This window comes from Engystomops pustulosus, chromosome 1 (genome assembly GCF_040894005.1).
Source record: "Engystomops pustulosus chromosome 1, aEngPut4.maternal, whole genome shotgun sequence".
In the NCBI taxonomy this organism is placed as follows: Eukaryota; Metazoa; Chordata; class Amphibia; order Anura; family Leptodactylidae; genus Engystomops; species Engystomops pustulosus.
The window spans coordinates 247,899,883-247,925,366 of NC_092411.1; the positions used below are offsets into that span (position 1 = coordinate 247,899,883).

The 25,484-nt window shown below is 42.9% G+C and overlaps 1 protein-coding gene across 2 annotated transcripts in view; it reads left to right on the forward strand.

Annotated features, from left to right (window-relative positions):
- Nucleotides 1-24,266: 24,266 nt before the first annotated feature.
- The window catches only part of GLRA3 (glycine receptor alpha 3), a 107,985-nt gene continuing 106,767 nt past the window's right edge, over nucleotides 24,267-25,484 (forward strand). The window contains exon 1 of one of the 2 annotated variants that reach the window (XM_072123759.1): nucleotides 24,267-25,215. In XM_072123759.1, coding sequence (XP_071979860.1) covers nucleotides 25,145-25,215 — 71 coding nt within the window. In that variant the 5' untranslated portion in view covers nucleotides 24,267-25,144. The remainder of the gene's footprint in view (nucleotides 25,216-25,484) is intronic. The other variant, XM_072123767.1, reaches the window with a different exon arrangement.

Below are 25,484 nucleotides of genomic sequence, written 5' to 3' on the forward strand. Positions count from 1 at the left end.
AAGTTGCTTTCTCTATTTCTAGGCTCTTTCCTCCATATTTTCTTTACTTTCTGTGACAGGGGCATTCCTCAGCACAGTTTCTGATATTTAACCCCTTACCGACACCCCTTGTCCAATAGTTTTTGATACTCTTCCAAGAAATAGGCGGTGGGGTCACTCCAAATATGTTTATAACATTGTTTATTGGAGATTTGCCATTTGGCCTCCCTGATGTCTTCTTCCTGTGACCATAACACAACATTCCCCCTTATCTGATTTCTTGAAAACTACATCCTGTCATTTTCTCATTTCACAACTAGCTTGATGTCCCTCTTTAGTGAAATTGTAAATATTCTTATTGTCTTCTAATCTCTCGATATCACGAGATACCCTCTACAGTATAAAACCCTTACAGGGGGCAGACATCAAAGGAAGGCATTGCTTTGTAATTTGGGGTCCATTTTGGATATAGAAGACTGAGATCCTTCAGCCCAATCGGGCACTAGGCCAGATTTATTTTCTTCCATTAATTTTCAAGCATGTGTATAGCATTATCATTTTTTACATCAGAGTCTGCATTCACAGTATTTCCATTTTCAGTATCAGTTTTTTTTATTGCTGAAGATCTTTTTATATCTAAGCTTCCTCCCAAATAGTTGTAAATTATCTCAAATTTGTTCAGAGATGTCGTTTAACAAAAATTAAAGATTCTTCACACATATTGTTCTTCACATACTATTGTAAAGAACACCACTCTGCACTAATGTCTTCGGATAAGCTAGGAGATGTATGCGAACATCTGCAGTGTGTTCTTCACTGTGTTCTTCATTGTGTTCTTCACTTAAATGATCCTGTGTTTACTGTGTTCTTCACTGTTCTTCACTGTGTTTCCTTAAGTGAATGCTCGTTCTCGAGCAGGCGCAATACTCGTCCGAGCCATTTCGAGTACGCTAATACTCGCTCATCTCTATAACCACCTATAGTATCAACGTTTTGTAAAGATAAGGGAAAAGATGGGGGGAAAAGAAGGGAAAAAGTTGTGAGTTAATCACTAAAACTTCACTTTTATTAATTATTTGCAAAGATAAAATTGTATTTCTTTGGTATGTTGTTGTTCACCATCCATTCTAAGCTTATCGTCGATAACGACTTATACTCATAGAGTCATCAACCAGGTCCATACTTATCTTTGATTAAAATAAGATTATGGGCTGTTTTTTTCCTCCATAGGTCTATGACCACTTCTTCTGATTTTAACAGCTTGTTAACACATGCAATTCTAAAATGCAATGTTGACAGCATTATAAATAGGCAAATTTCCTCTTCTCGGCTGTTGTGATGAGTTTGAAAACACACGTATTACCATGTGTGACCCCAGCCTCATATGTCGTCATCTCCCTGGGGTGTGACTAGAGTACTAGAAAATGCAGACAATGGTCTCAAATCCAAAATTTACAGTAGTGTCCACTCCTGCATATAACCCCAACCCACCCCCCTCCCTACACACACACATGGCCATGTTGATTAGAGACATTTGCAACAAAAAGTCTAAAAAAAAGCCAAAAGTTGTGTTGGCCAGGATAGGAAAAACTAAATATGTATCAAAAGAAAAAAAGAAAAGATCAAACATAAGTCGCAAAAAAGATCTACCAAAAGCCTCAATTATACACCAAAGAAAAAAAAGTAAGATACATGTCCCCTACTGGATTGCTTTCATCACATAGGGAAGTAGAGGCTACTACATCTAGGTATTCAGGTGTTCACTTGAGCTCTGATTTGTCTATTTCCTCTTTCTTGTAAAACTTTGATGTTTAGTCATTTTAATAGCAATCCTGTTAGGATTGGTACACAAAAGACAGGGGATAGTGTGCCCTGAGCTTGCCCCAACCTCTGTCCCTTCCTATAGCCCCCCCACGCTAAACCGTGGGGCGACTACTTGAAGACTCGAAATATTCTGGGTAAGTGTGGGAAGGGGAACACAAACAGACTGACAAACATAAAACATAAAAGAATAGTAAACAAGCCGGAGTCACAACTAGAGGGTACGTCAAAAGCAGAATCAGTAAGCAAGAGTCAAAGTCCAAAACTAGCCGAGTTAGCAACAATATAGATACAGATACAGAGCAATACAAACTAGCAGCAACCAGGTGGAGAAAGGGATTTTCAAACACTGGCACTGGTGACTAGTGAAGCTGCAATTTATGCAGCCAGAACTCCACCTCCAGAACCTGATAGGTGCTGGACAGCATCTGGGAATTAACCCCTCATGGTGCAGAAACAACCAAGCACCAAGCAGAGGTTCAAAGTCCCAGCCACTCCTAGACAGCGCGAGATCTTAGCAGCCGCTGCCCAGGACGAGAGGTGGAGTTTGCGCGGATACGCGCCGGGGTTCGGAGAACGCTGCTGGTACCACCAGAAGAACCAGAAGTCCCAGCAATCTCCCTAGCGAACCTGACAGTACCCCCCCCCTGACGGGGGGCCTTCGGACCCCTAGATCTTAAAGATGGCTTCTGAGGGTAGGTCTGATGAAATAACCTGAGTAACCGTGGAGCATGAACATCTCTAGCCGGAACCCAAGACCTATCCTCAGGACCAAAACCTTTCCAATGGACCAGGTACTGCAGGGAGTTACCTACCCATCTGGAATTCACCACCTTTTCCACCTCAAATTCCAGATTCCCCTCCACAATAGATGGAGAAGGAGGGTCAGAAAGAGGCAAAACAGGCTCAACATAGCGCTTCAGAAGACTCTTATGGAAGGTGTTATGGACCCGCCACCCTGCTGGAAGTGTAATCTTGAAAGAAACCGGGTTAACAATATGAGTAACAACAAACGGACCCACAAACCTGGGCGCAAACTTCAAAGAGGGGACCTTCAATTTAAGGTTTTTAGTAGATAACCACACTTTATCCCCCACCACAAACGTATCAGATTTAGTGCGCCTTCTTTCAGTTTGTTGGACCATAGAATTTTGTGCCCTCTGAATATTCTCCCGAACTTGTGACCAGAGCGAGCGCAACTTGGATGTAATGGCTTCCGCTCGAGGAATATTAGAGACAGGCACAGATGAAAAAGAGAAACGTGGATGAAAACCATAATTGCAGAAAAACGGAGATACCTGTGTGGACGAACTACAGTGGTTATTAATAGCAAATTCTGCCAACGGAAGGAATTTCACCCACTGGTCCTGACTGTCCGAGACAAAGAGTCGCAGATATTGAATCATCTCCTGATTCATTCTCTCGGACTGACCATTAGACTCAGGATGAAACGCTGAGGAGAACGACAGATTAACTTCCAGTCTAGAACAAAATGCTCGCCAAAATTTGGAAACAAATTGTACGCCCCTATCTGACACAATATCATCTGGTATACCATGGAGGCGTACAATGTTCTGTATAAACAAATCAGCCAATTCTTCAGCTGAAGGTAACTTTTTTAATGGAACAAAGTGTCCCATCTTGGAGAAACGGTCCACTACCACCCAAATCACTGTATAGCCTTGAGATGCTGGCAGATCAGTGACAAAATCCATTGACACTTTAGACCATGGCCTGGTGGGAACTGGAAGCGGAAGAAGAGGCCCCTCAGGACGTCTCCTGGGAGTCTTTCCTCGCGCACAGACCTGACAGGCTTGGACAAATGCGTGCACATCCTTAGTCATGTGAGGCCACCAGTAACTTCTCTTTAAGAGATCCAAGGTACTCCGCATTCCCGGATGACCTGCCAATACTGAGCAATGCGTCTCCTCCAACACTCTCAAACGACAAGAAAGAGGAACAAATAATTTGCCTTCCGGAAGGTCTTTGGGTGCAGATTTTTGTCCTGCTAAAATTTGAGAGGAGAGGTGGGAGGAGACAGCTGCCAACACAACACCTGGAGACAAAATATTACTGTCCGTAGTCGCTGGAAGCTCAGGAGTCCCGAAGCTACGGGACAAGGCATCAGCCTTCACATTTTTTGACCCAGGTCGGTAGGTGAGCACAAAATTAAAGCGAGAGAAAAACAAGGCCCACCTAGCCTGACGTGAGTTCAAACGCTTAGCAGTATCCAAATATACTAAGTTCTTATGATCTGTGAGCACAGTTATCGGATGAAGAGCTCCTTCCAAAAAGTGTCGCCAGACCTCAAATGCCCACTTAATGGCAAGGAGCTCTCGATTACCAATATCATAAATCCTCTCACAAGAGGAAAACTTTCTAGAGAAATATGCACAGGGCCTAAGTCTGGTGAGAGTGGAGGACCCCTGAGACAACACTGCACCTACTCCTACCTCAGAGGCATCAACCTCCACAACAAACGGTAGAGAGAGGTCAGGTTGAACCAAAACTGGGGCTGACGAGAATGCCGCTTTTAAAGTTTCAAACGCTGAGCAAGCGGCAGGAGACCAGTTGTTTGGATCAGCACCCTTACGGGTTAGATCCGTGAGGGGTTTGGCGATCACAGAAAAGTTCTTTATAAAGTTCCGATAATAGTTAGCGAAACCTAAAAATCGTTGTAGGGCCTTAAGATTGGTAGGCCGAACCCAGTCCGTGAGCGCCTGAACCTTACTCGGATCCATCTGTACATCAGAGGGAGTCACAACATAACCTAAGAAGGAAACCTTCTGGACGCAAAAAACACACTTTTCCAGCTTAGCGAAGAGGTGGTTTTTGCGCAACCTGGTAAGTACTTGGCGGAGATGTTGCTGGTGAGAAACCATATCAGGAGAAAAAATCAAAATATCGTCTAGATACACCACCATAAACACACCGATGTAATCATGAAAGATGGAGTTCATAAAGCCTTGAAAAACCGCTGGGGCATTACTCAAACCAAAGGGCATAACCAGGTATTCAAAGTGCCCCAAAGGTGTATTAAATGCGGTTTTCCACTCATCCCCTTCTCGGACCCGAATCAGGTTATAAGCCCCTCTGAGATCTAATTTAGAGAAAACTTGGGCCCCAGAAACCTGATTTAAGAGATCCGGGATCAAGGGGAGGGGACCTGAGTTTTTTACCGTTATCTTATTTAATTCTCGATAGTCAATACACGGCCGTAAACCACCATCTTTTTTCTCCACAAAAAAGAACCCGGCCCCAGTGGGCGACTCAGAGGGACGAATATGTCCGATTGCCAAACTCTCATCAATATAACTCTTCAGTGCCTCCCGTTCTGGTACCGACAAGTTATATATACGACCCTTTGGCAATCTAGCATCAGGAAGAAGGTCAATTTTACAATCAAACTCCCTGTGAGGAGGAAGGACTTGGGACAAGGGTTTTGAAAACACATCTGAGTAGTCCGAGAGAAAACCTGGAAGACCCTGATCTTCCGTCACTACTGTACATAGTGAAATTCTGGTCAGGTGCTCCTTACAGAGAGGACCCCAATGAACCAGCTCCAGAGTTTCCCAATTAATTACCGGATTATGGATCCGGAGCCAGGGTAGACCAAGAATGACATTTTCAGACAGGTTTTCCATAACTAGAAAAGAACACCATTCTTCATGCATAGCTCCTACCATAAGCTTTATCTGCGGGGTTCGGAATTTGATCAACCCTGCCTGTAGAGGGGTCAAATCCGCACCCGACATCTGGATAGGAGTGGACAATGGAATCAATGACATGCAAAACTGAGAGACAAAATTATAATCGATTAAATTAGTCGCAGCACCTGAATCCAAAAAGGCGCGACCAGTGCAGGAAACAGACTGAAACTTAACCGTACAAGGTAAATACATTCTAGACACAATAGGGAGTACCTGAGCTCCTAAGCAGTCCCCCCGACTACTGCTTAGGAGCGGAAGTTTTCCTGCTGCTGCCTCTTGGAACAGGTGTTGATCTGATGATCAGGACTTCCACAGTAGAAACAAAGATGGCGTCTTATTCGATGTTGCTTCCGCTGTGCAGGAGAGATGCTATCCAGCTCCATGGATTCCAATTCTGGACTACCTGGAGACGGACTGGCCGCTGGCTGACAGTCCGAGGACACCCGAGGTGATCGCCTGGATCTTAGGCGACGATCAACTCGGATGACCAGAGTCATAGCATCATCTAATGTCTGAGGCTCGGCATAAGCTAAGACTAAATCCTGTACTCTGTCTGACAGTCCGGACATAAATTGGTCTTTTAGGGCGCAGTCATTCCATTGAGAGTCAGTCACATACTGTCTGAACTGGGCACAATAATCTTCTGCTGTCCGTTTTCCCTGACACAGAGATCTAAGGTGGGAAACTGCAAGTGCTCGGCGGTCAGGTTCGTCATAAATCTGGCCTAAAGCAGAAAAAAAAGCGTCAAGAGAAGAACGGGATGGAGAGTCAGGTGGGAGAGAAAAAGCCCAATTTTGCGGATCCCCACGCAACAGGGAAATTACCACGCCCACCCTTTGAATCTCTGTGCCCGATGAACGAGGGCGTAAAGAAAAGTAAAGTTTACAGCCCTCCCGAAATGAAAAAAATTTCTTACGGTCACCAAAAAACACGTCAGGGAGAGGAACCTTAGGTTCAGGCATGGGTGGCAGTGGATCCTGCGGTGATGTCTGCCGTGGAACCTGCATAGATTCCTGAATTTGGAGACGGGAAGCTAGATCCTGAACAAGCTGAGTTAGGGTCTGGACCTGAGCGACCACAGCTGACAAAGGCTCCATGGAAGGAGAGAATGTAGCAGGTCGGATACAGGATGCAGACCTATGTGTGGCCAGTGTTTCTGTTAGGATTGGTACACAAAAGACAGGGGATAGTGTGCCCTGAGCTTGCCCCAACCTCTGTCCCTTCCTATAGCCCCCCCACGCTAAACCGTGGGGCGACTACTTGAAGACTCGAAATATTCTGGGTAAGTGTGGGAAGGGGAACACAAACAGACTGACAAACATAAAACATAAAAGAATAGTAAACAAGCCGGAGTCACAACTAGAGGGTACGTCAAAAGCAGAATCAGTAAGCAAGAGTCAAAGTCCAAAACTAGCCGAGTTAGCAACAATATAGATACAGATACAGAGCAATACAAACTAGCAGCAACCAGGTGGAGAAAGGGATTTTCAAACACTGGCACTGGTGACTAGTGAAGCTGCAATTTATGCAGCCAGAACTCCACCTCCAGAACCTGATAGGTGCTGGACAGCATCTGGGAATTAACCCCTCATGGTGCAGAAACAACCAAGCACCAAGCAGAGGTTCAAAGTCCCAGCCACTCCTAGACAGCGCGAGATCTTAGCAGCCGCTGCCCAGGACGAGAGGTGGAGTTTGCGCGGATACGCGCCGGGGTTCGGAGAACGCTGCTGGTACCACCAGAAGAACCAGAAGTCCCAGCAATCTCCCTAGCGAACCTGACAAATCCCCTTTCTGCACAGTATAATATAATGTTGATATGACATTCTATTTACTGAAAAGAGTTATTTACTGAGCTAAAAAAATGTTGGCAATCTCAAACATTTTAATGAAGACATCCTTTAGTGCAGGCGCTGCAATCTTATTCCAATGTTCTACCCCAATTATTGCATTTTTCAGAGTATTTTCAATCTCCTGTCATACTGTGTATTGGTAAAACATCCGAACAAACTTTCAGATGAATGCTTGACGAGGTTTTCCCATCTTTAGAGAAATATAAAAACACCAGCAAAAGCCAGGAAAAAAAAAGAGCTGTTACATTATTTCAATACTATAAGAAAGAAGATGCATATGGATTATATACTGACAGTCACTGGGTTACATACAAGATTCTGTAGGTTTGTTCTTAAGTTGAACTTGTACGTAAGTCGGATTTGGATTTTAATAATGTTGGATTGTCATAAGAACCAGGACTAACAATAAAGCTTCATTGCAGACACCTTTGATAACTGTTACAGCTGATCATATTAGCCTGGGGCTAAAGTACAGTAAGTTACCAACATCCAGACATCCAACATTCTAGTTTGTAACTAGGGCTCATCTGTAAGTCAGATGTTTGTAGGGAACCGCCTGTACTTTATTTGAGAAATAAGCAAAAATTTTAAAATACTTAATAATTCTCCAATTATGTTGTATGGGCTCCAGGATATCCTTTTCTAAGGATCGGTGCCAGTAACTGCATATTCCAGGTGAGGCAGAACCAATGCTTGGCAGTGTGGTTATATTACAAGTTTATCCCAAGAGTCCATACCACTTTTAATACGTGACAAGATCCTGTTGGCTTTAAAGGCAGACTTGGAAGTGGATATGGAGCTTGCGGATAAGTTTGCCTTTGTTCTAACAATGCCACATGCTGTATCTATCATGGTTGATAGATTTTAAAGTGGACACTGCCCTGTAACTTTAACCCCTAGATGCAAAGCAAAGAATAATGTAACATACTAGATGTATACTGGATTAGAGATGAGGGAATCTATTCATTGGTTTCTAGATTTTGTATGAATCTGCCAAAGAAATTCTAATATTTTATGCCTTCTTTCAAATTAATCTTTAAAATTGGTGGTAAGCAAATGCTGTTATAAATACCAGAGCTTAGTAAGATGGACAGGTGAGGAAAATAAAAAGTTAAAAAAATTACAAAAACAAGATGCTTTTACTGAAAAGCTTTTTATCCTGTGTTTTAGAGGATAAGGAATCATATACCAATTTAAAGACATTTAGAGGACCATCAGTTCTGATTAAATATCTGTGCCATAACCAAATGTTTGGAAAATTCGGCAAAGTTCCAGTGAAGTGAATCTTTAAAAATTTGCTCATCTCTGTGAGTAAATAGAGTTCCTCAATTTTGTAGCCTCCTGAGTGGCTACCTTTAGGATTTGCCCGCTGTTGTCCTCTTCTGGATGGTAATTGCTATGTAGCCAAACATGGCATCGAAATAAGAAGGAAAACCAAGGATCTCACAAGGAAAACTTGAAAGATGGGTACAGCTATTGAGCATTGTTAGGGTTGGTTACACAAAAGACAGGGGAAAGTGTGCCCTGAGCTTGCCCCAACCTCTGTCCCTTCCTATAGCCCCCCCACGCTAAACCGTGGGGCGACTACTTGAAGACTCGAAATATTCTGGGTAAGTGTGGGAAGGGGAACACAAACAGACTGACAAACATAAAACATAAAAGAATAGTAAACAAGCCGGAGTCACAACTAGAGGGTACGTCAAAAGCAGAATCAGTAAGCAAGAGTCAAAGTCCAAAACTAGCCGAGTTAGCAACAATATAGATACAGATACAGAGCAATACAAACTAGCAGCAACCAGGTGGAGAAAGGGATTTTCAAACACTGGCACTGGTGACTAGTGAAGCTGCAATTTATGCAGCCAGAACTCCACCTCCAGAACCTGATAGGTGCTGAACAGCATCTGGGAATTAACCCCTCATGGTGCAGAAACAACCAAGTACCAAGCAGAGGTTCAAAGTCCCAGCCACTCCTAGACAGCGCGAGATCTTAGCAGCCGCTGCCCAGGACGAGAGGTGGAGTTTGCGCGGATACGCGCCGGGGTTCGGAGAACGCTGCTGGTACCACCAGAAGAACCAGAAGTCCCAGCAATCTCCCTAGCGAACCTGACAGTACCCCCCCCCTGACGGGGGGCCTTCGGACCCCTAGATCTTAAAGATGGCTTCTGAGGGTAGGTCTGATGAAATAACCTGAGTAACCGTGGAGCATGAACATCTCTAGCCGGAACCCAAGACCTATCCTCAGGACCAAAACCTTTCCAATGGACCAGGTACTGCAGGGAGTTACCTACCCATCTGGAATTCACCACCTTTTCCACCTCAAATTCCAGATTCCCCTCCACAATAGATGGAGAAGGAGGGTCAGAAAGAGGCAAAACAGGCTCAACATAGCGCTTCAGAAGACTCTTATGGAAGGTGTTATGGACCCGCCACCCTGCTGGAAGTGTAATCTTGAAGGAAACCGGGTTAACAATATGAGTAACAACAAACGGACCCACAAACCTGGGCGCAAACTTCAAAGAGGGGACCTTCAATTTAAGGTTTTTTGTTGATAACCACACTTTATCCCCCACCACAAACGTATCAGATTTAGTGCGCCTTCTTTCAGTTTGTTGGACCATAGAATTTTGTGCCCTCTGAATATTCTCCCGAACTTGTGACCAGAGCGAGCGCAACTTGGATGTAATGGCTTCCGCTCGAGGAATATTTGAGACAGGCACAGATGAAAAAGAGAAACGTGGATGAAAACCATAATTGCAGAAAAACGGAGATACCTGTGTGGACGAACTACAGTGGTTATTAATAGCAAATTCTGCCAACGGAAGGAATTTCACCCACTGGTCCTGACTGTCCGAGACAAAGAGTCGCAGATATTGAATCATCTCCTGATTCATTCTCTCGGACTGACCATTAGACTCAGGATGAAACGCTGAGGAGAACGACAGATTAACTTCCAGTCTAGAACAAAATGCTCGCCAAAATTTGGAAACAAATTGTACGCCCCTATCAGACACAATATCATCTGGTATACCATGGAGGCGTACAATGTTCTGTATAAACAAATCAGCCAATTCTTCAGCTGAAGGTAACTTTTTTAATGGAACAAAGTGTCCCATCTTGGAGAAACGGTCCACTACCACCCAAATCACTGTATAGCCTTGAGATGCTGGCAGATCAGTGACAAAATCCATTGACACTTTAGACCATGGCCTGGTGGGAACTGGAAGCGGAAGAAGAGGCCCCTCAGGACGTCTCCTGGGAGTCTTTCCTCGCGCACAGACCTGACAGGCTTGGACAAATGCGTGCACATCATTAGTCATGTGAGGCCACCAGTAACTTCTCTTTAAGAGATCCAAGGTACTCCGCATTCCCGGATGACCTGCCAATACTGAGCAATGCGTCTCCTCCAACACTCTCAAACGACAAGAAAGAGGAACAAATAATTTGCCTTCCGGAAGGTCTTTGGGTGCAGATTTTTGTCCTGCTAAAATTTGAGAGGAGAGGTGGGAGGAGACAGCTGCCAACACAACACCTGGAGACAAAATATTACTGTCCGTAGTCGCTGGAAGCTCAGGAGTCCCGAAGCTACGGGACAAGGCATCGGCCTTCACATTTTTTGACCCAGGTCGGTAGGTGACCACAAAATTAAAGCGAGAGAAAAACAAGGCCCACCTAGCCTGACGTGAGTTCAAACGCTTAGCAGTATCCAAATATACTAAGTTCTTATGATCTGTGAGCACAGTTATCGGATGAAGAGCTCCTTCCAAAAAGTGTCGCCAGACTTCAAATGCCCACTTAATGGCAAGGAGCTCTCGATTACCAATATCATAATTCCTCTCACAAGAGGAAAACTTTCTAGAGAAATATGCACAGGGCCTAAGTCTGGTGAGAGTGGAGGACCCCTGAGACAACACTGCACCTACTCCTACCTCGGAGGCATCAACCTCCACAACAAACGGTAGAGAGAGGTCAGGTTGAACCAAAACTGGGGCTGACGAGAATGCCGCTTTTAAAGTTTCAAACGCTGAGCAAGCGGCAGGGGACCAGTTGTTTGGATCAGCACCCTTACGGGTTAGATCCGTGAGGGGTTTGGCGATCACAGAAAAGTTCTTTATAAAGTTCCGATAATAGTTAGCGAAACCTAAAAATCGTTGTAGGGCCTTAAGATTGGTAGGCCGAACCCAGTCCGTGAGCGCCTGAACCTTACTCGGATCCATCTGTACATCAGAGGGAGTCACAACATAACCTAAGAAGGAAACCTTCTGGACGCAAAAAACACACTTTTCCAGCTTAGCGAAGAGGTGGTTTTTGCGCAACCTGGTAAGTACTTGGCGGAGATGTTGCTGGTGAGAAACCATATCAGGAGAAAAAATCAAAATATCGTCTAGATACACCACCATAAACACACCGATGTAATCATGAAAAATGGAGTTCATAAAGCCTTGAAAAACCGCTGGGGCATTACTCAAACCAAAGGGCATAACCAGGTATTCAAAGTGCCCCAAAGGTGTATTAAATGCGGTTTTCCACTCATCCCCTTCTCGGACCCGAATCAGGTTATAAGCCCCTCTGAGATCTAATTTAGAGAAAACTTGGGCCCCAGAAACCTGATTTAAGAGATCCGGGATCAAGGGGAGGGGACCTGAGTTTTTTACCATTATCTTATTTAATTCTCGATAGTCAATACACGGCCGTAAACCACCATCTTTTTTCTCAACAAAAAAGAACCCGGCCCCAGTGGGCGACTCAGAGGGACGAATATGTCCGATTGCCAAACTCTCATCAACATAACTCTTCAGTGCCTCCCGTTCTGGTACCGACAAGTTATATATACGACCCTTTGGCAATCTAGCATCAGGAAGAAGGTCAATTTTACAATCAAACTCCCTGTGAGGAGGAAGGACTTGGGACAAGGGTTTTGAAAACACATCAGAGTAGTCCGAGAGAAAACCTGGAAGACCCTGATCTTCCGTCACTACTGTACATAGTGAAACTCTGGTCAGGTGCTCCTTACAGAGAGGACCCCAATGAACCAGCTCCAGAGTTTCCCAATTAATTACCGGATTATGGATCCGGAGCCAGGGTAGACCAAGAATGACATTTTCAGACAGGTTTTCCATAACTAGAAAAGAACACCATTCTTCATGCATAGCTCCTACCATAAGCTTTATCTGCGGGGTTCGGAATTTGATCAACCCTGCCTGTAGAGGGGTCAAATCCGCACCCGACATCTGGATAGGAGTGGACAATGGAATCAATGACATGCAAAACTGAGAGACAAAATTATAATCGATTAAATTAGTCGCAGCACCTGAATCCAAAAAGGCGCGACCAGTGCAGGAAACAGACTGAAACTTAACCGTACAAGGTAAATACATTCTAGACACAATAGGGAGTACCTGAGCTCCTAAGCAGTCCCCCCGACTACTGCTTAGGAGCGGAAGTTTTCCTGCTGCTGCCTCTTGGGACAGGTGTTGATCTGATGATCAGGACTTCCACAGTAGAAACAAAGATGGCGTCTTATTCGATGTTGCTTCCGCTGTGCAGGAGAGATGCTATCCAGCTCCATGGATTCCAATTCTGGACTACCTGGAGACGGACTGGCCGCTGGCTGACAGTCCGAGGACACCCGAGGTGATCGCCTGGATCTTAGGCGACGATCAACTCGGATGACCAGAGTCATAGCATCATCTAATGTCTGAGGCTCGGCATAAGCTAAGACTAAGTCCTGTACTCGGTCTGACAGTCCGGACATAAATTGGTCTTTTAGGGCGCAGTCATTCCATTGAGAGTCAGTCACATACTGTCTGAACTGGGCACAATAATCTTCTGCTGTCCGTTTTCCCTGACACAGAGATCTAAGGTGGGAAACTGCAAGTGCTCGGCGGTCAGGTTCGTCATAAATCTGGCCTAAAGCAGAAAAAAAAGCGTCAAGAGAAGAACGGGATGGAGAGTCAGGTGGGAGAGAAAAAGCCCAATTTTGCGGATCCCCACGCAACAGGGAAATTACCACGCCCACCCTTTGAAACTCTGTGCCCGATGAACGAGGGCGTAAAGAAAAGTAAAGTTTACAGCCCTCCCGAAATGAAAAAAATTTCTTACGGTCACCAAAAAACACGTCAGGGAGAGGAACCTTAGGTTCAGGCGTGGGTGGCAGTGGATCCTGCGGTGATGTCTGCCGTGGAACCTGCATAGATTCCTGAATTTGGAGACGGGAAGCTAGATCCTGAACAAGCTGAGTTAGGGTCTGGACCTGAGCGACCACAGCTGACAAAGGCTCCATGGAAGGAGAGAATGTAGCAGGTCGGATACAGGATGCAGACCTATGTGTGGCCAGTGTTTCTGTTAGGGTTGGTTACACAAAAGACAGGGGAAAGTGTGCCCTGAGCTTGCCCCAACCTCTGTCCCTTCCTATAGCCCCCCCACGCTAAACCGTGGGGCGACTACTTGAAGACTCGAAATATTCTGGGTAAGTGTGGGAAGGGGAACACAAACAGACTGACAAACATAAAACATAAAAGAATAGTAAACAAGCCGGAGTCACAACTAGAGGGTACGTCAAAAGCAGAATCAGTAAGCAAGAGTCAAAGTCCAAAACTAGCCGAGTTAGCAACAATATAGATACAGATACAGAGCAATACAAACTAGCAGCAACCAGGTGGAGAAAGGGATTTTCAAACACTGGCACTGGTGACTAGTGAAGCTGCAATTTATGCAGCCAGAACTCCACCTCCAGAACCTGATAGGTGCTGAACAGCATCTGGGAATTAACCCCTCATGGTGCAGAAACAACCAAGTACCAAGCAGAGGTTCAAAGTCCCAGCCACTCCTAGACAGCGCGAGATCTTAGCAGCCGCTGCCCAGGACGAGAGGTGGAGTTTGCGCGGATACGCGCCGGGGTTCGGAGAACGCTGCTGGTACCACCAGAAGAACCAGAAGTCCCAGCAATCTCCCTAGCGAACCTGACAAGCATCTTCTGAGGAGCAGATACCAGCTGCCTCACAGTCATTGTCCTGTTACATCTTTAGAGATTCATTTACAGAATGTTAATCATCTAGTCATCTGGTCATTTTCTGAACGGCCATAAGACAAAGTTAGACATGAAGTATGTAGAGATACAATAATATTAATGGCAGCTGAAAGGGCAAAATGGAGGATTAGCTAACATTGTTCTATGTCCCTCCCTCCTACATGACCCAAAATGTTAATTTTTACAAAGTCTACTGCAGGTTTTATAATGACAATTTGCATATACTCTAGAATGTTATAAAGAGTGATCACCTTAACAGTAATTAATTGCAAAGTCAATATTTGCCTAGAAAATGAACTTTTTCCCCCAAAACACATTTCAACTTCATTGCAGGCCTGCCTTAAAAGGAGCAGCTAACATTGTTTCAGTGATTGCTCCATTAGCACAGGAGCGGGTATTGATGAGGACAGGGCTGGAGATCAATCTGATTAAGTAAGAATTCTCCAGTTATGGGGTATTGGCTCCAGGACATCCTTTTCTATGGATCGTTGCCGGTAACTGCATATTTCAGGTGAGGCAGAACCAATGCTTTGCACAGTCCAAAATGGAGGCTGGCGCTTGGCATCATTATTTCTCTTCTGTTAACCATGGTTATCTCTGAAAAAACACATGCAGTCATCATTGCACTGCACAAAACTGGCCTAACAGGGAAGAGTATCGCAGCTAGAAAGATTGCACCTAACCCAACAATCTATCGCATCATCAAGGAATTCAAGGAGAGAGGTTCCATTCTTGCCAAAAAGGCTCCGGGGCACCCAAGAAGGAACAGCAAGCACCAGGACAATCTCTTAAAAGTGTTTCAGCTTCAGAATTGGGCTAACAGCAGTGCAGAGCTTGGTCAGGAATAGCAGCAGGCAGGTGTGAGTGCATCTTCATGCACTGTGAGACAGAGACTCTTGGAGCAAGGCCTGGTGTCAAATAGGGCAGCAAAGAAGCCACTTCATTTCAGAAAAAACATCAGGGACAGACTGATATTCTGCAAAAGGTACAGGGAGTGGACTGCTGAGGACTGGGGTAAAGTCATTTTCTCTGATGAATCCCCTTTCCGATTGTTTGGAACATCTGGAAAGCAGCTTGTTCGGAGAAGACAAGGTGAGCAATACCACCAGTCTTGTCTCATGCCAACTGTAAAGCATCCTGCAACCATTTATGTGTGGGGCGGCTTCTCAGCCAAGGGAATCGGCTCTCTCACAGTCTTGCCTATGAACACACTTCCATGAATAAAGAATGGTACCAGAATGTCCTCCAAGAGCAACTTCTCCCAACCGTCCAAGAGCAGTTTTCCAGCACGATGGAGCACCTTACGATAAAGCAAAGGTGATAACTAAATGGCTCAGGGAACAAAACATACAGCTCATGTGAAGATATAATATGTGTGTCATTCTCAAAACTTTTGGCCATGACTGTAGATAGAAAGATAGATAAAACTTTATTAATCCGCAAAGGGCGATTTCTTTTTGTTTCAGCAACACATAAAAACACACAATACTAGTACATATACAAAAATATACATAAAACAGAGAAACACGGAACACCATACCCCCCAGAAATTTAGCAAGACCAGCAAGCTCTTGGCTTTATAATGCATTTGAAAAGGGGACAAAGAATTTACAAAGTTCTTTACAAATTTTTATCTGTATATACTGCCCACTAAAGTGACTTCTTCTATTTATTAATAGTGCAAACAGTGGATGCGTCAGGTCACTGATAATTCTCAAAAATGTTGCCATAACCATTTTGTTCCATACTCTGCTAAAGCAATTAAGGGGGTGTTCCCATTTCAGCAATAAATGTTATTGTTTGAATAATAAAAAGTTATACAATTTTCTAAAATATTTTCCGTATCAATTCATAACAGTTTTATAAATCTTTGCTTGCTGTCCTGCTATTGGAAGCTTCATTGTTTCCTGCCAGTGGACAGAAATCTGACCATGGTCACACAGGTGCACGGCTCATTATAACACACAGCTCTGATTACTCTCTATAATACTAACGAGCCGCACACCAGGGTGGCCATAGTAAGATTTCTTTCCACTGGAAGTAAACAATGAAGCTTTCACAGAATGACAGCAAGCAGAGATTCAGAAAAGTATGAGAAATTGATATAGAAATTATATTGAAAAATTGTATTAATTTTTCATAGTACAAACAATATGTCCAATTGGTAAAAAAAACCTTAAAACTTAACATTTAATAATATACACTTAAAGATAAATCCAAGATGTACAAATAAAATTGAATGAACGCCAATGACAAGATACACCATACATTAAACAATGACGCCTAAATGAAGAATGTCATACCATGTGGCATCCCAGAGCCTCTGCATCAGTATTGGTATAGAGAACCATCAGCAGTACCGATGACATAAAGACAGGTAAAGCGTAGGTGTCGGTGTCATATATATGGCATTTGTATGGCTGGTCGGTAAGAAAGGAATAGGCTGTACTATTGGTCAAAAAGGGTCATCGTGGGATCGAGGTGTCTCCCCCTAATGTGACCCTTGATGAACTGTGGCCCTAATAAACCCTAACACCTCAACTCGGAGCCAAATAAATAACCTGATGTGCCCCCGACTGGAACCTGACCCTGACATTGGCTGTTCATTCAATTTTACTTGTAGATCTTGGATCTATTTTTAATGATTTTATGTTAAATGTTAAGTTTTAAGTTTTTTTCACCAATTGGACTTACGCATTTTTGAACCTAGGTGATTTAATTGGGATGTCTATACTTCCCAATTATTTCTGTACTAAATAATACGAATTTACCAAAAAGGGAATAACCCTTTAAGCTTTCCACGATCATACCACTAGCCCTTTTATTTTCCTTGTCCAGTTTATTTATATCTCTATCACACATTCCAAAGCAAACTATACAACTATCATTGTCTCATAAACCATACAAAGCGTTGGTCATCAAATGACGGTCATTTACATAGAAATATTAGTCTGAACAGTTTATACAAAACTTCCATTGTAAATCTTTGTTCCAAATCAACACCTAAATATTTATATGTCGTGACCCTCTCTACTTTGATTCCACAACTAAAAATCGCTTAATCAACCCCTACTAAAAATCACAATTATCTCCATCAATTTGTTTACATTTAAATAAATCCATTATTAGTACCTCAGGTCACAAAGGCCTCAATGTTGTACTCATCTCCCACATCCCCCCATTCATTTCCCACCACAACAGGTCCTGAAACACCCGCATAAATGGTCTCCATAGATATTAAAAATTAAAGCAATGCTGGTAGCTTACTTGAAATTACAATGTGTTCACTGGTTATGGAGGTACATCTGTAGCCTTAGAGACTGGAGAACTTCCAATGAATGGAGGACATAATAACCTCAAATACTAATTGAAGATCAACTGATCCTGGCGACTGTAGGTAAAAATAAGAACATATCAATGTATGTGCATAAAAATGTATTACCTCTCTAAGTTACCAATATATGAATTGGAGACCCGATTGTTAGATAACATCAGACTAAGGGAACTTGACTACATAGATGATATGCTTTTAGAATAAGTATTGCATTTTGCTTAGTTTAAGAGAAAGTACTCATTGAATGTCAAGTGCAGACAGCCTATAAATATAGAACAATACAATAAATTCAGAGTGGATTAAGGCATAAAATATTTCTGAAAACCATGTTCTACGTAAAATTTGGCGTGGGAAGATACTCAAGATATTTTAGAGCACAATATTATCCAGTGAAAACACTAAGATTTGTTACACTTTATGAACCAGGGGCAAGATGGCTTGAAATAAAAGATGTGTTTTATCAACATTTCCTCACAAAAAAAGAAAATGAAAATAGAAAGGAACTGGAGGAAAAAAATGAAAAACATAAAACACTTTGTACTACTACTATATATTTAATGTGGGTATATCTGACGGCTAGGGCAGAGTAACAATTAAAAATAGGCTCCAATTTCTGGCATCATGACTGTTTCCTGGTCACATGCACTATGTTCCTCCTGGAATTAATGGTGCTCATAGGATCCTATTCAGCCCTATCAGCAGTGGCGTAACTTGAAGCTGAAGGGCCCCAGTGCAAAGTCTGTGCCAGGCCCCCCGACTATAATGTATGTTTTAAAGTAATAGTCTTCTCAAATGGGAAAGTGACACCTTATGGGCCCCTAAGCTTCCAGGGCCCGATCTCACCCACCGCTCCCCCTCAAGTTACGCCCCTGTCTCTCAGTATTACCCCAGCCGCACAATAACGCATATGATGTCCGGGGTAAATGGTACAACCAAGGTGTCAGCATGTAAAACATCAACCCATTTATACCAGCCCGCACAAGCTAAAGGTTTTCATGCTTTTCATGGATATGGTCAATTAAAAATATATCACATAATATATTATGAATATAAATAATACTCCATACCTTAATGTATTATATTTGGTGATAAATTTCCCTAAATATTAAATTTTTATATTTAATATTAACGTTCTCATACTATGCACAAGAACGAATGACCTACAGTACTAAACTCATCTGTCCTTGAGCCCACTTCTATCTCAATTGTGATCAAACAGGATAAATAAGGGTATACAACAATGGGGCACATTTGCCAAGGGTCCGCACACTGCATTTCCGTGGGGTTTCCCGATTATTTCCGATATGCGCCACATTTAACAGGGGTTTTTGGCGCACACGATCGGATCGGATTTTGGCGCAATCATGCAACACAAATTGGGGGGCGTGGCCGTCGGACAACCTGACTGATTCGGACTAAGCACGAGATTTAAAATTCAAATTGTGTCGTGAGCCAAGCACTCACATACACCGGGAAGAAGAAGGTGAACTCTGATAGACCTGAGCGGGGAAGCGACACATGCAGGAAATTGGGCGCACAATCTTAGTGAATCACGCTGGACAACGCACCTCGGGGATCTCGACAGGACTAAAAGTGCCCCAATCTCCTGATCAGCCTAAAACGGCTGTTTGACCACATTTAACCTATTAAAAATTAACAAGTCAAAGCATTAATCCATTAATAGAATAGAATATTCATGTGAATATTGTGAAAAGTCTTTGTTTCAAAGAGTTTTTGAAAACTAAAATAAAGTCCTGAATTCTGTTATCTGACTAAAGCAAGATTTTTTGTCATATATTATACAACTTTGTCGCATTTTCCATGTTTAGTCACAATTTCTATTTCATGTTCTAAAATTCTCAACACTACTATGAAAAAGCTGTAAATCTATGTAGAATAATAAGAACCATTGAGTCTTTCAAAGCATATTTCTTTGTATACATTTATTGCGCTGCCGTATGCTTCTTCCCATTAATGCCATTTATGAAATATTACAACCTCCAGAACATCCGCATTTCTATTTGATTGGTGCCATTTGCTGACAGCCAAGTATTTAAATCAAATGTATTTGTTATATTATATTGTACTTTCACTGTAGCTTGACAGAAGGTTTAAGAAGCTGGATTAATCCGCAAATGATGGAAGAAAAATCCTCCAGAACGTTAGTGTAGCTTAGGCATCAAATAGAATTGTTTCGGCTTTTAGAATTTGTCAGAATAATGTTACTATAGGAGTCTGTGGGAGTACATTTTATTTATCCTTAGACCAAACTTTCCATGGATAATAATTAACTTAAATAGTAATTAAACTAAGTGGTAAGTGACAAAATAACTAGCAAGTAATGTGGCAGATGCAGAAAACAGTATGGAAGCCTCTAAAGTTATGGGGGGTCATTTATCTTTCTTTTTGCTGTGTAATGGCTGTTTTGCGCCTTTTTGGAATGTTACGCCTCAATTTGCTGTGTGTTGTTGCGCCTTATTTATCATTACATTGCGCCTCTTTTCAGATGTTTGCGCATGATTTGTTATACTATTGTGCCTACATGGGCGTAAATAATTGCGCAATAATACGCCAGTCCGGACCGCACTTAGGAAAGGCACTTAGGTGTGACAAGGCTCAAAAAAACCTTCATTTGACAAAGAGCCAAAACGACAAAGACAAATTGACTCACAACAGGCGCAAAAAGAGCGCAGAGAAGGAGGAAATAAGATAAATGACCCCCATAAAGTGTTTAAAGGAAATAATAAAATAATAATAGACTCTTATAATTGTTTTACTTACCGTATTTAAACCAGAATCTAACACGCAATGAAGCTCATTTTCTGAGGGTTGGTCAGACGCATTTCCGTCGGGTTTCCCAAATTTTTCTGTTTTGCGCTGAATTGCCCCGGGTTTTTGGCGCATGTGATCGGATTGCGTACAGATCATGGCCCCATAGTGGTCTAATTTAAAAAAGAATTTGTGTTGCAAGATCAGCACTTACATGCACCGGGAAGAAGAAGGTGTACTCCGGCGGACCTCGGCGCAGCAGCGACACCTGCTGGATATCAGGTGCACGGACCTTAGTGAATCCCGGCAGACCCGAATCAGCGTCGGACCACGCGCCGCAGGATAGCGACTGGACCGGGTAAGTAAATGAGCCCCATTATGTACAATCTGCTCAGCTCCTCCTGCTCTACAATATCAATATATACAAAAAGAGCAAGAGATGTGTCATCTGACAATATACAAAATCACTTTATTGAAGTAACAAAAAGGCATACATAAAATTTATTTGTATCCTGACACAAACAGATTAAAAACAATTAAAAATGTACCAAATACATTAGTAAATTCATTGGCCAGAATTCCCTGTGAGGATAACTGGCAAAACACCTCCTGCACTATAACAGTACTCCAAAAGCACCCATAATCCCTAGTAATCAGAGTCAATGCTGAGTAGAAACCTGAACAATACACTGAACTTCTGCCCCCGAGGAAGTCCCCCATTTAGGGGACGGAACGCGTGGGGAGCCCTCCACCTTCTTCACACCAATCATAGCACCCTAAGGCTATCTGACATGGGATGCCGACTGAGACTTCCCTGACGTACACTTGGACATGTAAAGTATTGAGACCAGTTCACACTTAGGACTTATCTCTGTTGATTTTTTCTACATCAGGTTCTGTGTATTGTTCAGGTTTCTACTCAGCATTGACTCTGATTACTAGGGATTATGGGTGCTTTTGGAGTACTGTTATAGTGCAGGAGGTGTTGTGCCAGTTATCCTCACAGGGAATTCTGGCCAATGAATTTACTAATGTATTTGGTACAATTTTAATTGTTTTTAATCTGTCTATCTTGTCTGTGTCGGCATACAAATACATTTTTATGTATGCCTTTTTGTTACTTCAATAAAGTGATTTTGTATATTGTCAGAAGACACATCTCTTGCTCTTTTTGTATATATTGATTCTAGTTTTGATGTGTTCACAGACACTGCTTGTGACAGAATTTATTATGTAACTGGTGGTTGTGCACGGTCCATTTTTTTAATTTCCTGCTCTACAACATGCTACCAACAGGTAGGTCATGGTACACAATCTTCTTCTGCCAACAAAAAAGAGCAGAGCACTATTTACAATCTACACAGCTCCTCCTGCTCTAAAACATGCTGCCTGCAGATAAGACGATGGGGCTCATTTACTAAGGGTTAGTTTGGCGCATTTTCGTCAGGTTTCCAGACGATTTCCGTTTTGTGCTGAATTGCCCCGTGATTTTGTCGCACACGACAGGATTTTGTCGCATCGGCGCGGGCATGCACGCAACAGGGGGGTGGGGGGCGGCTCATCGGACAACCCAACGGATTCGGACAACGGGCAGGATTTGACATTTAGAATTGTGTCACAAGACACACACTTACAAGCACCGGGAAGAAGCAGGTGACCTCTGCGCAGAAGCGACGGATGCAGGAACTCACGATGCAGGAACTCACTTAGGCGCACAAGCTAAGTGAATTGCGGCAGACCCGAATCCTAGTTGGACAACGCACTTTGGGATTGTGACAGGACCGGGTAAGTAAATCTGCCCCAATATGTACAATCTCCTCTTAACCTTCTGTTCTATAGCTTGCTGCCTGCAGAAAGGACACTAAATACAATCTGCTAAGCTACCTCTGCTCTATAAAGTGCTACCTACAGGTAGGGCATGGTATACAATCTTCTTCTGCCAACAAAAACGAGCAGAGCACTATGTACAACCTGCCCAAGTCCTCCTGCTCTATAACATGCTGCATGTAGATAGTATACCATGTAAAATCTACACAGCTCCTCCTGCTCTAAAACATGTTGCCTGCAGATAGGACACAATGGGGCTCATTTACTAAGGGTCCGCGGACCACGATTCCGCCGGGTTTCCCAAATATTTCCATTTTGCGCCAAATTTCCCCGGGTTTTTGATGCGCGCGGCATATCGGCATTGGATTGCATGCGCCAGAAATCGTGGGGCCATGGCCGTCGGACAACCCGATGGATTCGGACAAACCCGGAATTTAAAAAGCTAATTGTGTTGCAAGATCAAGCACTCTTATGCATAAGGAAGAAGAAGGTGAACTCCAGCGGATCTTGGGGAAGAAGAGACGGATGCAGGAACTCAGGTGCACGAGCTATGTAAATCGCACCGGACCCGAATCCTCGTCGGACAACGCACCGCGGGATCGCGACAGGATTGGGTAAGTAAATCTGCCCCAATATGTACAATCTGCTCAGCACCTTCTGCTCTATAACATGCTGCCTTCAGATAGGACACTAAATACAATCTGCTAAGCTCCTCCTGCTCTATAACATGCTACCAACAGGTAGGGCATGGTATACAATCTTCTTCTTCCAACAAAAAAGAACAGAGCACTATGTACAACCTGCTCAGGTCCTCCTGCTTTATAACATGCTGCATGTAGATAGGGCACTATATACAATCTTCTCAGCTCCTCCTGCTCTATAACATGGTGCCTGCAGATAGGAAACTATGTACAATCTGCTCAGCTCCTCTTGCTGAATAATATGATGCCTGCAGATAGGAAACTATGTACAATCTGCTCAGCTCCTCCTGCTCTATAACCTTCTCTTTGCATGCGGTCTAACACCACTAGCAGATGGTGATCTAGTATAGTAATGTCAAATTACCTATATAAGTAATGTTAAACCGCTTAAATGGTATTCTCACTTTGGCAAATTGGTGATATTGTTTGTATAATGAAAAATGATACCATTTTCTAATATAATTTCTGTATCCTCCCAGTTTTCTAGATCTCTGCTTGCTGTCATTCTATAGAAATTCTCATTGTGGACATAAATCTGACCATGGTCACCCAGGTGCACGGCTAGTTTGTATCATAGAGAGTAATCAGAGCTTTGAGTTATAGCGAACTCTGCACATGTGTGACAATTCAGCTTCTTTTAGAATGACAACAAGCAGAGATCTAGAAATCTCTGGGGAATTTATACAGAAAGTATATTGGAAAATTGTATAACTTTTCATTGTTCAAACAATATCAATTACTCTCTGAAATTGGACAACCCCTTTAAGTGGTTCCCTAGGCTTAAGGTATGGATGAAGTGTTTCAGCTATCACATTCACTAATCACTGTGTATTATCACCAGGTACTGGCTGCTAATATCTGCTCATTGCTTTGGGGAGGGGGATTCTGGGAGTAATTTGAGGACCTATCCTAAGAACAGGCTATAAAAACCTTAAACCATGAAATCCTCATTAAAGTGCATTATTACATCATGTACTTAGATGAGAATGTTTTGGATTATTAATTAAAGGGGTTGCAAAATTTAAGAATATAACAATGTTACATAAAGATGTTGTTGATGGTGAAAAAGTAAATTCTATGGAATTCTGTACAAATGAGCCCATTACTAAAGCCTGAAGGGGATTATTGTAGCATTGCATTGTAGGCTTACAACATCTTGGCTACTGCCTGCAGACCAGCCGGGTGGACTAGCAGAGTGTTTAGCTGCATGCTAATCACATGGAGCCTGAGGAAGGGGTAAGCTTTGTGTCTCAGCCCTGCGGCCAATGCTGAACCTATCATTGTGACAGACTGCGGTGTACCAGCCATCACCATGCTGCCAAATGACATTCCCTTTCTTCCCTTACATCCTCTCCTTTGTGATGTATCTGAGACTCGGAGAGGGCAAAACCTCTTTCCCACAGCCCTTTGAAAAATGCAAGAATAAGATGCATCAACATAAAAGCCATTGATTCTCTGGTGCCAAAGACCCAAAGGTAAACTGCGAATTCATCACGGTGCAACACGTTAATACATTCCTTTTCATGTATTCGAAGGAGAATACCTAGAGAGGAGAATGAACCTCTAATATGGATATGGACAGTATCTACTATTTGTATTGAGTCTCTGGACAGGATTGAGTGTAATGTCAGTGTTCAGAGAAGGATCTGTGGGAGAGAACTTTAACATTTGCATTCCATTTGATGGATCCACGTGCACCGTCAGCATACAAAGGGTTACTTTGACTCCTTATTTCTCCATCAAAGGAGCTCTCTTGTTCATTGGCTGCTAACAAGCTCCCGCCTGCATCCAACCCCTGGACCGCAGCAGCCTCCCAGCAGCACATCTCAGTGTATAGGAATGCAGCAGCTTGGAGTGGACTCTGCACTTCTGGCTGCTTTCTAGCTCAATCTTCCTGCATTGGATGGGAATTTTTTACTATCATGCATACAACACACGAGCATCACTCTCATTATCTTGTCTAGCAGGACATCTAGGGGGAAGCTTGGCTTTTCTTCCAGGGATTATAGTAACCTCATTGAGGAGCTGTTCTCGGTGCTGAATTAAGTGTCCTGCTGTTTTCTACTGCCGGCTACAGTCATCTATCACTTTGATGATTTTAATTTCACAGCCCATCAAAGGAAAAAATGGCCCGGATCAGGTGTATACTGACCGCTGTCTCTGGGTTTTACTTCTGGGAAGCAGCACTCTTGTTAAGGTAGGGTTTCTCCAACTTATTACTCCAACTCCTCACTCTTGTTGTTCCATTGTATTATATTTCTATTTGTCCCCTATGATTTGTAAAGTGCTACCGAATAAGCGCTATATAAATAAAGATTATTAATAATATTATTATTGTTATTATTATACCTTATCTATTATTGGTATAGATTGTAAGGGATCCTGCTGACAATCTGTGCAATGCTCTGTATAGATACATAGATAGCATTCACTATTCAAATTAAGATATTGGATTACGTCCATCTA